A 15,055-nucleotide genomic window follows, 5' to 3' on the forward strand; every position below is an offset into this window, starting at 1 on the left:
GTTATGGGTGGGACAAGCAAAGACCTGATTTAACGTTGACCTTGATTTGTGACCTTGACTTCAAAGCTGGTATGACAATGATAAAGAACAGAACATAACTTATAAATAAGGGGAGCAATATGAAAACTAAAAATAAGAGCAGAAAGACACTAAATGCATGAACCTTTCCTGAACTACAACTCTCCCCAGACATTTAAAGTACATGTATTGACTAAGTCCTTCATTCAGTTCATTTGTATTACCACTTGCTCTGCCCTTTGGCTGACTGAACACACACACAAGCAGAGACTGGAGAAAATGGCAACAACTATCCCTTCCCTGGACCAAGTCAAGTCAAGTCAAGTCATATTTATTTATAGAGCACAATTTAAAACAGATAGACTGTTATCAAAGTGCTTAACACTAAGGGTAACACTGAGAAATAAAAAGCAGTAAGAATATACCTTAAAAAATTAAAACAACCAGTCCAACTATAGCATTTATCTGGGATGCCAAATATCTTATTGGTGTTAACAGTAAAACGTCAATTTTAGGAAGACATTTCTAAACTTAAAGGGGTATGCACTTTTATTATGTCAGACTTCACAAAGTTTTGGTGAGCTAGGGCTTTAAGGGATGGATTTACATTCAAATAGAGATTTCTAATATTTCCTGTTCTGCAGCACTGTCTCTTCCACAAAGAGCAACCATGGATCAGATGGACAAATGATCATCTGAAGGATCAGTGGTCCATCCCATTCCCTTATGTGGAAGTGCCCCTGTGAGAGACCCTGATTATGAGAACAGCAGTGTGTGTGTGTGCATGACAAAGTGTCAGAGAAGGAAAGCATGAGCCTGGGTGAAGGAGAATAGCATTGCCAAATCCTTTGTAGAACTGGTTTAAAAGCACTGTGTGTGCCCCCTTTGTGTGGGGAAGAACGAACAAGGTTGGACTGATTTACAGTCATTTATAGTAATGTTGTAACTTTAAATGGAAACTTGTAGCAGAGTGATCTAACTGCTGCAGATTATATTGAGGTGGAACAATTTTAATTGCATCTCAAACATTTCAGGTTTGAATTAAGCATTGAACATAATTGTGTTGGTTTAAAAACATAAATGTAATTCAGTCCAACTAGTTTTATTTGTTGAATTGATTATTTTTCTAATCTAATTGTTTTAAACACCACAAACAAACATAGGAGGATTAGAATAGTGTGTATTATTTATAATTATAAGGTTGCTTTGTTTACCTTTCATAATTAAGAAATTAAACCTTAATGATGGTGTTGAAATGTAAACACAGTATAGACGTTAATGAGACCATGTTCTTGTAATTATCATTTAAAGCCTCTATATGGACATTTAAATATTTGAAAAATAAACATGAATACTCAATTTCTGCAAATAACTAAGAAGTTGGTTAAAAAAAATCCTAGCATTTATGTCAAAAACTACTAAGCTGTATTATTTAGACAGCTAAAGAGTGGATAAAACAGTTTATTGGTTTTAGTACGAGATCTAAATGTATGGCAATTAGCTTAAAATAATCTTTAATTATCCGCTCCACAGTGAAAATACAGTGGGGGGACATGATAATGATACGGTGAACAGACTGCAATCTTGTCATTCCTGTCACCAAAAGAAAAGGAGACAGAAAGATGAAAGAAAGGCAAAAACAATAAAGAATGTGTGCATATCTGTGTGTGCGTTAGCACGTATGCACACGCACACACGAGTTTGAGTCAGTAAGCACATTTGCTGAACCCATCATTAAGTTCTCTACCCCTGCGGTTGATGTCAGGGTCTAGACAGGAAGACAAAGCCCAGGCCCTTCCTCCACATAGTACCCATGGGAGAGGGCAGAGGCCTCAGGGAGAGAGCTGGAGTGGGACAGCACGTCCTGGGTGACAGACAAGGAAGAGGATGGGAGGGAGGCAGAAGGAATACAGAAGGGTAAGTTGATATATGGTGACAAATGAAACGGCAGCATCTACCTTCTTGTTAAGGAGTAAAGGAGCTAAAGGTGAACACTTGCCAAGCTGGTGTTTGGCAAGGTGGGGGTAATTAGTGAGGGGGGGACGCACGTGTCCCTCATTGAGTGGGTCTCCTGGGTAGGGAACAGCTCAATCAGTCGCCAGCTGCAGGTAGAGAGCTGATGTGTGCTTGCATTGTGAGTGAGGGGAGTGCAGGTGCCAGTGTACAGCTGCACTTTTATCCTTTGCTCTCCAGTTCATTAATTCTGACGGTGCATTAAAGGGTTTGGTTGAACGCAGACAGCACAGACACACATCGCTATTGAATACTGGCTGCCCCGAGGGTATCCCAGCATAACACGCACCGACATACTGAGTCACTTCTGAAAGTATTGAAGCTGCGACTGTTTTTGCTTACTTTGTAAATTTTTATGTGATGTTCTGAATTGTCCTTTAGACGGGTTTAGAACTTGACTTGGGTCTACCTGTGACGAACTGTTCATAAGATCTAGACACAAAAAATCTCCAAGTCTAAGGAACACTTTGTCTTTACATAAAGATCAGTTAAGCTTAGATAAAGAACATCAAAGTTCATGCTCAATAATCCTGGTAAAAAAAATCCAACAAAGTTTTGTCAGGTCATCTGGACGATTTTGAATTTTTTTTATTGTTGAGACGTTTCGTCCGTCACCCAAAGGACTTCATCAGTCTGAATCTGGATTTTTATTACCTGGATTATTAAACATGAGCTTTGGTGTTTTGAACCAAATTTGACTATGGCTGCCTCAGAAGAGTTGATAGGGAAGAGGGCGGGGCCCCAGAAACCATCTTATCACCAGCAAACTGGTTGGTCCACTATTTTGTGGGTGTGCTGCTGGTGGGACTGTTTGTTGTGGCTCGTTGGACTGGTGCAACCACTGCAACAATTTAGAACCAACCAAACTTTGTAACAGAGGAAGACGGAGCCATCCACAGAGCGCTACAGTGAAGATATAGCAAAACACCAAAAGCAGACTAAAACTAACTTTGCATTTTTCTTTGTGTCAGGTTACTTTACGGAGAAGCTAGGCACAGATTTAACGGTATATGCGCTGCTCATCATCTGACTGATGGCTAAAGTGAAAGTATAGTGGTAAGAAGATCAAGCTACAAATGTGACCCTCAGAAGAACAGGGGATTAGTAACATGCAAAAAGGCACGTTTGGGGAAAAAACAAGTTCTTTAAGCAGCAGCTTGGGACAAGAGGAACTGTCTAGCACATGGTCAAACCAAAGCGCACCATAACATCATTACTGGACTTAAATGATCTAAAGGTTTGCTAAAGCTTAAATCCTGTGCCTAACAAAGAACCAGCTCTTTATTTTATTTTATTTTATTATTATTTGCTCCAACCACATAATAATCAGGTGTTAAAGTTGCCTCAACTCTTTGGCAGCTTAAAGACCTGCTTATGGCAGAGGTTGATGATCAAAATTAGAAAGCCAATATTGTAACCACCTTGTTTAAGGTTTTTGAACTAGCGTTTGTTTTATTCAAAAATAATTTAAAGATGATTGTATAGAGCAACGTTAAATCAAAACAGCATTGGGACATTTTTTTTATTTTTTTCTTCTAGGTGTTTAAATTTCTTAAACATTTTTATCATTCACAAAATAGTCAAATTTGTTGTCTCTGACAACTTTATTCTAACACAGGAACTGCACTGATGTTTGATAAAACAAAAAGCTAGCAATATAGTAATTTTGGAGATGTGGTTTAAACTGACATATTGGATTATAGGTTTATGCTCGAAAGTGATGTTTTTTTGGGGGGGGGGGTTTTTGGGGGGGGGGTTGATTTTTCATGCTTAATAAAACAATTCCTGACAGCAAACCCTTTTCTAGTAAACAAATGTCATCATGTAAATCTGAAGCAGTTTAAAATGTGTTTTAACACCATGTTTGATGACCAGTGCACAAAAAAAAAGATGGCTGATTTAAAGAAAATGAGCTAAAAAAAAAAAGATTAAGGGGAGGAGGGAACAACAGCTGGTGGGATTACTGTTTAATAAAAGCTGTCGTGTGCGTGCCCTCCCTCACGGCCCCCTACAGAGCAGACCAAAAGACATTGCTGTGCTGCGTCCAATAACCAAACATCACAGTCAAGTCACCACCCTTGGGGACCTGACGTCAGGCATCTCATACCACAATGCCAGGCCCTTGGATTTCCCACCAGAGCTGCTATGCCTTCAGGCACATCATATCCATGTCTGTAAGGCTGTTCCCCTTATTATCCATCTTTGCATACATTCATATGATGCATACATGTGCACAAAGAAACAGGTAAACCGCTGCGTTGACCTGCCTGTGTGCGTTGTTTATGGGCATCATGTCTATCTGTCAGGAGGAGAGGGAAACATCTGATAAGCCACCTCATTTGGGCTGCTTCAGGAGAAGTGAAAAGAACCATGGGGCAGCTTTAATCTCAGATGGAAGAAAGAGACAGAATTGAGATGGAGTGAGTGTGCATGAAGATTAAAAAAAGGGGCCACGAGGATCAAGTAAAGGGGGTGAAAGGAGGAAGAATGTGAGATAAAAAGTGAAAAAAATAATCCAAAAGAATGTCTTGGTCATGCTGGCACAGGACACAAGATGCCACCTCTATGTACTGCCCCCTATAGGACCACAGGAAACTGAACAGAGAAAGAAGTTCCCTGACAAACATGCATGTTGTGATTACACTGTGCTAAACCTATCACTGTCTTACACAGACGGATTGCTTAATTAAACATGAGCCAAGTGCTGTCTGTCTGCCTCTGTATGTCTGGGTATAAGAAAATGTGTGTGCAACTGTGCATTCATCTCATCTTCATAGAGGAGCACATTAGCAAGTCAGATTTAGTATTTAATGACATGGGAAATCATCTGAATTTATTGAAACCTAGCATGAAGAGGATAGGAGCTAACTTAAGTCGCAGATCACACGTGCATTAAAGATGCCCAAACATGAAGCTTTGAGCGCTTCCGATTTTAACAGAGCTGTGTCAAAGTAAATGTTTGCTGAACTGATAGCATGGGTCACCCAGATTTATTATATTTGGTACAGGTCACAGAGTTGAGACAATTCACCTCAATAAATCTTTCAACGTAAAATGTGTGTGTGTGAATAAACTGAATAAACTGAATGAACTGAAGGGAAAAAACCTGACTCTAGTGTATACCCATACATCTAAAGGAACCTGCTGCATCCTAATTGCATGGTGGGGAAATGCATAAGCTTATATGTACACATATAAAGTACAGACAACAATAACAATAAACTACAGTAAAAAAGCAGTTAAAAAGAAAAGTAGTGTTATAAAACAATACATCAGGGTGCCATAAAACAAGGTAAGATACTAAAAACAAGAATATATGTGCTTTGATTTTTCTATTGACATAATCAAATGTTTAAACCCCCTCAAAGAAATCAAGGAGGACAATTTCAGTTCCTGTTGCAAGATGTTCCAGATTGCTGGAGATGAGTAGGAAAAGGCCTTTTTGCCAAGTTCAGGCCGCACTGCTGCATGTAATGATGACATGAGAGTGCATGCTGTAACTGCACTGATGGTGTGACAAGTGGAAGGAGATATAAGAAGCAGACCAAGAAGTGATTTATAGATGAAGGTGTACCAGTGTGAGAGCCTACATGTAGATAATGATGACCAACTGACTAACTGACCAGAGTGTAGTGATGGGTACGGTAGTTACAACCAGTTATGAACCGAGTGCCATGGTAGACAGCATCCAACTTCTGCAAGGAGCTGGCAGGGGCATTCATGTAAATAATGTCACCATAGTCAATGGCTAGTAAGAAAGTAGCGGTTACAAGGCGTTTTCTGGCATTCAGGGTTAAGCAAGAGCTATTTCTGAAAAAGAAAACCAGTTTAAATTTCAGTTTCTTTATCAACCTTTTGATATGTGGTTTAAAAGAGAGATGTGCATCAACCAAAATTCCCAAGTATTTGTAAGAATGTACAAACTCAACAGAAACACCATTGCATGGATGAGATAGGAGGAAGAGTTGCTGGCACCAACTTTCTGTTGTAAAACAACATCCCTTTGGTTTTGTCAGCATATAGCACCAGGTTGAGATGGAATGTCTGACTGAATGATGTCAAATGCAGACTGTAGAAGCTGGAAAACCTTGGCAACTGTGTTAGCTAGGCAATAAACAACAGTGTCATCGGCATAGAGATGCAAGGATGCGTCAGGAATGTTTTGATCTACATTATTTATATCAATTGTAAAAAGAGTGGGACCTAAAACTGAGCCTTGTGGCACACCATTGGTTAGGTAGCTAGATTAAGTACCATTTTGTCAAACACATAGCCTCTGACCTGAGAGATGGTTTGAGAACCAACCAACGGTGTGATCTGAATTTCCATTGTTGCTATCAGATTGGGATTAATACTTTATTTAATCAGCCCCACAACCAAAAATATAACTCATAAAATTAAAACTTCCATAAGACACAGAGATAACATTAAAGTACTTTTTTTTTATTTAAAAAAAAAGAAGAGAAAATGATGTGTTTTTTTTCTGCCAGTGGTATAAAAAAATAAACTTCTGTGAAAAAAAATGATTTAAGCTTAAAAAAATGTTAGCCAAGTTCAACCCTCAAAATAATAAACATCCAATTAATAAGTGATATTGGTGAGATAGAATCAGTAAAAATACTCTACCATGGCAACAGTCACATCAAAGTGTGCTGTTACCATGCAAGTGCCACCCAACAAAACTGTTTAAGGAAAAGAAAATGTGAGTAGGAAGAGTGGAACAAACAAGAGGAGGGTTGTGTGTTTTAATGGTCTGCATCCATCACACTAATTGGAAATAAACAGCAGCTCATTGTTTGGAGAGCATTAAATCAACCCTTAATCAAGTCTCAGCACAGAAGAGTAAAGCTTTGCAACTGAGGAATATTTTCCACAAAAATACCTTAAATAGCTTTGAATGAGAAGGCTTATGTGTGTGTGTGTGTGCTAGACAGAGTGTGTGTGCATTTGTAAGGCTGATAACCTTTTGTATTAGCACAAATGAGGCTAATTACAAATTATCCCACTGGTGAATAATCAGAGAGCTCTTCTTCATTGCAACCACAAATATATACATCTATACTCATGTTAGTTTTGTTGATAACTTTTACATAATTTAGACGTGTTCTCTGTCATGAGCTCAAACCTGATAAAAATAACTGTTGCCAATTGTTGAATGAAAAAAGAAAGACTACGTGGAAAGAATCATGCAAAACAAACAAGATGGCATGATGGAGGACTCCCATTAAAATGTTTTTGAATAGCAGGACTGAGTTGTTCTTTTCCTGTTTAAAATGTATTAAACTATCTCATTGTAATATTGCCTCACAGTGCATTTAACCATGATTTGTATGCTGGCCATTTGTAGCACTTAAACTATAAACCACAACAAGAAGCCATTAAAAGGACAAAACAAAAGCTAAAATCACAGGGCAGAGAGCCAGGCAGCTCATCCAGACTTGATGCTTACAGACAAATGGCAAACACAAAGGAAGGGAAAGGAGATTCAGAGCAGTAGATCCAATCATGATTAATACTATTAGACAGGAAAGCAGCCACTGAAAAAGAGTAAAAGAAACAGAGGTTTTGTTTAATGAGATCAATAGACTGGGCATCAGTGCAAGGTCAATGGCCGTGTCCATGGTGACCCATCATTCACTGGCTGGATGACTCACATCAGGAGTCTTCTGTAGCTCATTCAATCAAACACCGTTCACTCCTTTCTTATCATTCCCTCTTATGTGGTAGTTTTTATTTATTAAGCCTTCTACTACCTTGATTCCCTATTAAGTCTATTTCCTTTCCACTGTTGCACTGCTGTCCTTTTGTTCCACTCACTCATCTTTGCTCTTTACACATACTTTTCCCCCCATTGAATAACGTGTACCCAACTATTGTGAATATATATAAAACAGGATGACAAGTTTCTCTTTCTGACAGTTTCTCTGATGCATGATAGTTTGTCATTTCAAGTGACAAAAGAGTTCAGGGCAAAGTGCATACTGTTACCCAATCAAAGCAGAAGCACCACCCCAGCAGTGAGAGAAAATAACATACGTAGGTGGACTGGAAATAGAGGCACATGGAGCTGCACAGAGTGAGCGGCACAGAGTTTGTCAATGAATGGCTGTGGATGGAAAACAAATGAACGAAAGATGAGGACGGCAGAGAGATGAAATGGGCTGAAGAAGAATAAGAGATGAATGAGAAATGAAGGAATATCAAAAGTTCAGATGCAAAGGAGGCAATCGCTTTGACAAAAACTATGGAAGATGTCAAAAGTAAAATTAAATAAATATATTCACAGGACCTCTAATACAAAGGGAAAAAAATAACAGCTGGAAATTGCAATGATGTCAACAAAGTCTAGAATATTATGTCACAACTGTTATAAAACCAAGCAGAGAGAAGCTCCTTCATCTCCAATAATAGTCTCTCACTTGTGTGTCTATACCGAACCTGCCAGCTTCCCCTTAAAAAATATCCCTGCCAGCAAATGGCACACATATTTACAGAGCTGCATGTAGGAATCTGAGCATGAATGTGAGTGTGTCTGAGCTTCCACTGCAGTGGGGATTTTGAAGTTCAGATAAATAATTGAAAGTACGAAAGAAGACAGCAATCCAAAAAGCAAAATACCAACCACAAGGCTCCTTTTTTTTTTGTTGGTATTTTTATATAAAAAAAACAAAAATCCAAAGAGAAAATGAGAAAATGGCACAAATATCAAATTAAAACATTTTGTAACAGCTGCACTTCTCTTTCTCTTGTGCTTCTTGGACAAAGACCTGGTAGACAACCCCAGGGTCCCAGGTCAGGGGTCAGGTTAGAAAGGTTAAGGTCATTTGTTTAAAAAAAACCCCTCAACAATAGACTGATACTGCATGACCATGGCTAGATAAACACTTACTCTTTATAATTAAGTTTAACACAAAGGAAGCCAAAACCAATGAATAAAGATAATTTTATTACAAAAGGATGGAGTCACTGGTCTTTGTCTTTTTGCCCATTTGTTTCTAGTCGTGCTGAGTAAATTGATTTAATTCAAAACCACAAATAGGTTAACACTATCACATTTTAGAAACAAAGTCTGAAATGGTTAAGAAAAGAGTCTTAAAACTGAATTGCACATGCACAAAAAATAAAGTGGGAGCAAAAACAAAAAGTAATTTATTACTGACAGGAGAAAGGAAAGTGTAACTGGCAAATGACAATCCCGACTCCAGAGCGGAAATCACATTTGCTCTACTATTTCATCTCCTGATCGCGTGTGGTATTTGTGAAAAAGCATCAACCGTGCACTGCAATATGAACAGATTTCTCTCTTCGTCTTGGCTTTATTGGTGGTCAGCTTCAAACTCATTAGTCTGTTTGATAGATAAGAGGCTTGCAACTGGAAAGCTACAGCTCCGGTGGGTTTTGTGGGTTATAAAAGCGATGTAATCAGGTTCTGGCAATAGAAATCTAAGGAGTTTAGGGAGGGAAAGACACTAATTTGTGGATTTGAATTGGACTGAGACTCATTTTGAATCAGATTTCACATTGTAGAGTGAGATCTGACCATGGGTGGCAGACAGAAATAACAGAATAAAGCCAACAGTGGAGATGCATGACTTTGTACTGGAAAAGCTAACACCATTATTTTGTTTCTCTCTCCTGTTTCAACTTTTCTTTTTTATGATTTTTATGACTCTATACAATGTTATAAATGTGTCATGTCTTTCTTTGCACTGGCATTATCTGCTCGTCATACTTCTTATGCTCAGCCACATGACTTGTCATTTCAGTTTTCTTTTTCCTCCCAGTAATCTTTTTTTGTGACCCCACTTTTACTCTGTCAGATCTTTCTATCCGCTTCGGGCAAATTAAACATTTAAGATTACACTCCAATTAAAAGATCCCATTAGTACTTCGTCTGCATGCTGCAACTCATCCTACAAGTGATAAAACAGTCTATGAGCATGTGCACGCCACTATTAAAATGCCATGAGCTAAAAAAAGCATGTTTGCATGTGTCTGATTGTAGACAGCAACCCCCTGTTAAATCCCTACTAACAAATATGAATACATGGGCATTGATGAAAGTTGAACAGTTCTGTGATCCACTTTTCATATATGTTGGTTCTGCGAGCTTAATAGATGGATCATTACTTCTGACTTTGCGTTGCAAAACTATTTTTACCGCATGGGTTTCTCCGCTAGTGTTTGCTCCCTCCATTTCATAGTCTATGAAATTTGGCAGAAAGCAGCAGCCGGAAGCACTGTTGGCTTATGGGCTGTGTAGTTCTTTTGAATGGTGTTGAAAGAAAGCTACAAAATGACAGTACGTCCTAATTTTGTATTTATTTATTTAGTCCTATTGGTTGGTTCCCGCTCTCGTCCGCTTTTGTTAACTTTTTATCCTGTACCATCCCAATAATGTGAGTAGTATTAAAGCTGACCATCGTGTGTCGCGTACAATCTTATGTTGAAAACTCGTGAAAGAGGGAGTCTGCGAATGTCCCAAAGCATCAAGGATCTACTGTACTACAAAACAAAATTAACATACTGCAAGGTCACCAAGTTTTGGTAGTAAATCCTTTGAGCCCAATTGTCCATTTTGCACAGCCTTGCAGGACACTGCCTCTATTCATTCTTCTCGATTTTCCGTTCCCCATTACAACTGCAGGTCATCACAGCTGGGATGGAATAACTGACCCATAAACCCTTGACTACAGATTCATTTATATGTTATGCCCTTTAGATTAACCTGTCAGATTTTTCACTCCAAATGTTTTAAACCCAATAAAATAAAAGTAAAGTTGCTCATCTGTTTACCACCAGACATTTGGCTTGATAAAGCATAGATACAGAGGTATTAAAAAATATTTTCTGAGAGTTTGAAATAAGGCAAAAGAGCTTTTAGCTGGAGGAAAAAAAAGGCAAAAATGAAAGGTGAAAATAGTGAGAAAAAAAATCAGGGGTGTTTTATGGACATTTTTCTTTCCGTCTTTGGCATCATTTATCAACTAGGCAGAAGCCCTAACAATATGGATAAACACAGATGCATATAAAAATGTTTCTACTCACACAAGCCTTTTTCATTGTCTTTATGAGTGTTCATTTTCAGTAAAAGCTTTCTGTGAAAATATCCTTCACTATTTTTGATTCAGCATATCCAACAGCAAGCACAAGCTTGTCCCACAAAACATATCCATGACGGATGCAATAAGTCATTTTCCAAAGACAGCAAATGATTTATTGCTTACTGCTTTTATTGCAACTAGTTTACACTTGTGTGATTAAAAAAAAATCTTTAGCCTTAGCTGACAAAAACTGATGTTTGTCAGCTTTGAACGTATCAAGAGGAGGTATGAGGAGCTTTCCAAAAATGTGCATGTGATACAATTTCACTGATTAAGCCATACAGTATGATGTGAATCACCAAAATTGCCACAAACATCACAGTTCTCATTACAATAAGGATTTTGTTTTTGAAGTTATGCAGTGAATCTTGGTGGATAGCGTAGAGGAGAAAGCAGAATCCTGTGTGGTCTGTCTTTTAGTCCTCAAAGAAAAAGTACAAAATTACCCCATCACTCCATCAGTGCCTATTCACTGTCCCATTGGCATGCAAATGTGCCTTTGACTTCAATCATCCCTCTTTTAAGCCAATGGTGAGCTCAGACTTCAGTTGTTGACTTCTATCCCCACCTCACTGGTGAAATATTACTGTGCATTGTAAATTAGCTTAAAGGGGGTGATTTAAATAGATGGTTTTAGAAGAACTCACAACACACAGACAGGTAGAGGAAGAAAAAGAGCGTATGCTCTTGATCCTGCAGATGCGTGGATATGTTCGTTTAGTGTTGTATCTGTACACACAAACATTCTGTACGTAAAAAATTGTTGTAGTGTACATAACCAAAGGCCAAATGGCCCACATTTACCACTGAGGCCCACCAAATCCCATAATAGTAGTAAGTAGTTGCTAAGCAACCGAGCCTCACAACAGCAGCGGTCTAAATATGTAATTACTGTACAGAAAACTCAAAGGGAAACAAGCTTCCAGCCTCCAAAATCAGTCGTTTATTAACAGGGGGAACTGGGAAAACTTCAAGCTTTAGTGAAATGGATACTCTGTTGTAATGTAGACAGTTTATGCTACTACTGTGCAGTACCACCATGAATCACCTTTGATGAGTGAGTGTTCGGTGCCGGCTGGCTCACATTTCTGTTGACAACACACACTCAACTACAAGGAAAAATATGCAATTGAGAAGGGGAAGAAAAGCTGATTGCGGTCTGTGAGTATGAGGCAGACTTGGGGCAATTTCACAGCTTGATGACAATATTTTTCACAACAACACCAAGTGGAGCAACAAAGAAATACACAGGGCCTCTGTATAATGCATATATGAACCAGTTAGCCAACCTAAAAACACAAATGGGTAAAATAAATTACCATTTATGTAGTGGTGGACTGGTGCACACAGAATGGGATTAACAAAAAAATGAGTGAGGAGGTCAGAACTTGAAGCAAAATAAGATAAAGTAAATGTGACAGGGGGCAAACTGTACCTATTTGACAAGTAGATTAGAGCTTTAGGAAAACAGCAAGTCTTCAGCAGTGACCCAGCAGGTAGTGGTTAGTATCTACCAGATGTGGTTCATGGAAGACAAATGGTAACCATATGGCAGGGTCACAATTGTCCAAGGTTTAGCAAGGTTGGGAGCCAAGACTGACTGATTTGTTCCAATCCCATAGAACAAGTGGATCACAAATGGTTAAATATTATTTTTGCTGGCTGTCTTAGAATACCCGGTGATTTAAAGAATATCAAATATGTTTGTCTGACTTGACATGATGATATAAGAACTTGCAACATATATGTTAGAGTTATAAATTAAATTCATTTCAGTTTATTTATATAGCGCCAAGTCACAACAGAAGTCATCTCAGGGCACTGAACAGAAACATTAATTTATAAAAACTAAGTTAACATTAATTATCTGAGGGACAGACTGCTTTGAGTTTAACTTCATCACAGACTCTCATTTTGAGCAAGCATGAAGGCGACAGTGGAAAGGAAAAACTCCCTCATGAGGAAGAAACCTTTAACAGAACCAGGCTCAGGACAAGCAGCCATCTGCTTCGACCGGCTGGGTTTGAGAGGAACAGATACACAATGGCAGGTCAAGAATCACATGTTAAGATAGAAATAGTGTCAAATGAAAACTATTCAAATTTAACAATTCATTTAAGGAAATGAGGTCAATTTGTCCTCCATTAGTCTAAGCCTATGGCAGTTTAACAATCTAACCCTAACTATAAGATTTATCAAAAAGTAAAGTCTTAAGTCCAGTCTTAAAACTGGACAATGTGTCAGCCTTATGGACGGAAACTGGAAGCTGGTTCCACAAGAGAGGAGCCTGATAACTGGAAGAGCTTTCTCCCAATCTGCTCCTGGAAACTCTTGGAAGCAAAAGTAAACCTGCAGTCTGAGAGCAAAGTGCTCTGTTAGGAAAATATGGAACAATAAGATCTGTAATATAAGATGGAGCTAGGTTGTTGAGGGCTTTGTAGATTAAAAGCAAGATTTTGACATTTATTATACTATTCTACTATACTTAAGTGTGGACTATTTAAAAATGGTGGCCAGGTCTGATGAATCAGTTTTTCACATGTTTAATGGCTTTGGAATCTTTAGTTGGAAAATAGAGGGTAGCGGAGCACAAGTAAAAATGAAAATTGATGCATTGTTATATTAGCCAGATTTTGCGAGGAAATTTTGGCTTTTAAATTTTTTTGTACAAGTTACCAAGACATCAAACAAACAACTCACTTTTACAGTTACTCTACACCTTCAGCAGTAATATGTGCTATGCATGTCACATAAGAAAATGTCTTCAGTAGTTGTTTAAAGATATGTTAAAAGAGTTTTAAGCATTGTATTTTTAACATCTCCATCTAATTAAGCAACTGTAGGGGAAAAATTCAGATCTACAACCCCCCACCACAGAGCTTTTAAATATTAAGATTGCTCCACATCCAACAAAACACAGAGATCTTACTGGTAACATCTCAACATGTCATAACTGTTTTGTTGGCATGATAAAGACCGACCCTTGAATGAAAACATGAAAACAACAGAAGAGGGACAACTTTATACTAATAATAAATACTGTTCAGCGGAAAACAAACCGGGGATATAAGTTAACCAGTTATGCCATTTATTGTAATATAATTTTGCACATAAATTTTGTGAATGAAGGCAGGCATTTCAACATAGTTTGGAGTAAATCTCCTCTATTAAATCACAATGTAGTTTGGCACACTTCAGCCTGAGGACAAAATGCCTTATTCTCTCCAATGATGAGCAATTTCACTACTCGTCCATAAATCAATTATGCATAATCCCCCGATGCTGAGAATTAGTGGCCATTTACCACGGGAAAGTTAAGTGTTTGAGTGTGGAAAATGTGTGCACATGAACACAACCAAGTGTTTGTGAAGAAGCTTTTAATGGAGTAATTTCCTTAAACAGAAAATGATTCAGTGGTGTTAATGTCTGATTCAGGACTCAGCCATCAAAACTGGAATGTCCACTTGAAAATGTTAACAGTAAAAAGGGCGATACATCATTAGGTAACTGGTCCCTTGGTTACCTGTGGGGTTGCAAGCAGAACTGCTGGCTGATGTTTCAATGTATTTTTAATCAAAACAATTCTTATAAGTTTTAATTTCTTTCTTTAGTTATTTACATTTAAGTTTTAGAAAGGAGTTAAAGGATCATGAGAACAATAATGCAATTTTTCAAAACAGGGTTTGTCTTGAACCTTTTAATACAAAAAAAATTACAAAGAAAAAAATAACATTAAAAAAACTAGCATTCAATGAATGCCTCCTATTATGCCACAGTTTTAAACAGATGTACAGTAGTCCCTCGCTACTTCACTGTTCGACTTTTGCAGACTCGCTCTTTTGCGGGTTTTCAAAGTAAGATGGAATATGACACACATTTGGCTTATTGATGGATGAGCCACACGATCTGCATGGAATTAA

At 38.1% G+C, this 15,055-nt stretch overlaps 1 protein-coding gene across 1 annotated transcript in view; it reads right to left on the minus strand.

The window, feature by feature from the left end:
- Positions 1–15,055, minus strand: part of LOC119428486 (plexin-A4) — a 94,777-nt gene that overhangs the window by 26,996 nt on the left and 52,726 nt on the right. The window contains exon 4 of the mRNA XM_037696167.1: positions 1,830–1,882. Within this exon, the coding sequence (XP_037552095.1) occupies positions 1,830–1,882 (53 nt within the window). The remainder of the gene's footprint in view (positions 1–1,829; positions 1,883–15,055) is intronic.

The sequence above is a fragment of the Nematolebias whitei genome, chromosome 22, assembly GCF_014905685.2.
Source record: "Nematolebias whitei isolate Nwh7 chromosome 22, NemWhi1, whole genome shotgun sequence".
In the NCBI taxonomy this organism is placed as follows: domain Eukaryota; kingdom Metazoa; phylum Chordata; class Actinopteri; order Cyprinodontiformes; family Rivulidae; genus Nematolebias; species Nematolebias whitei.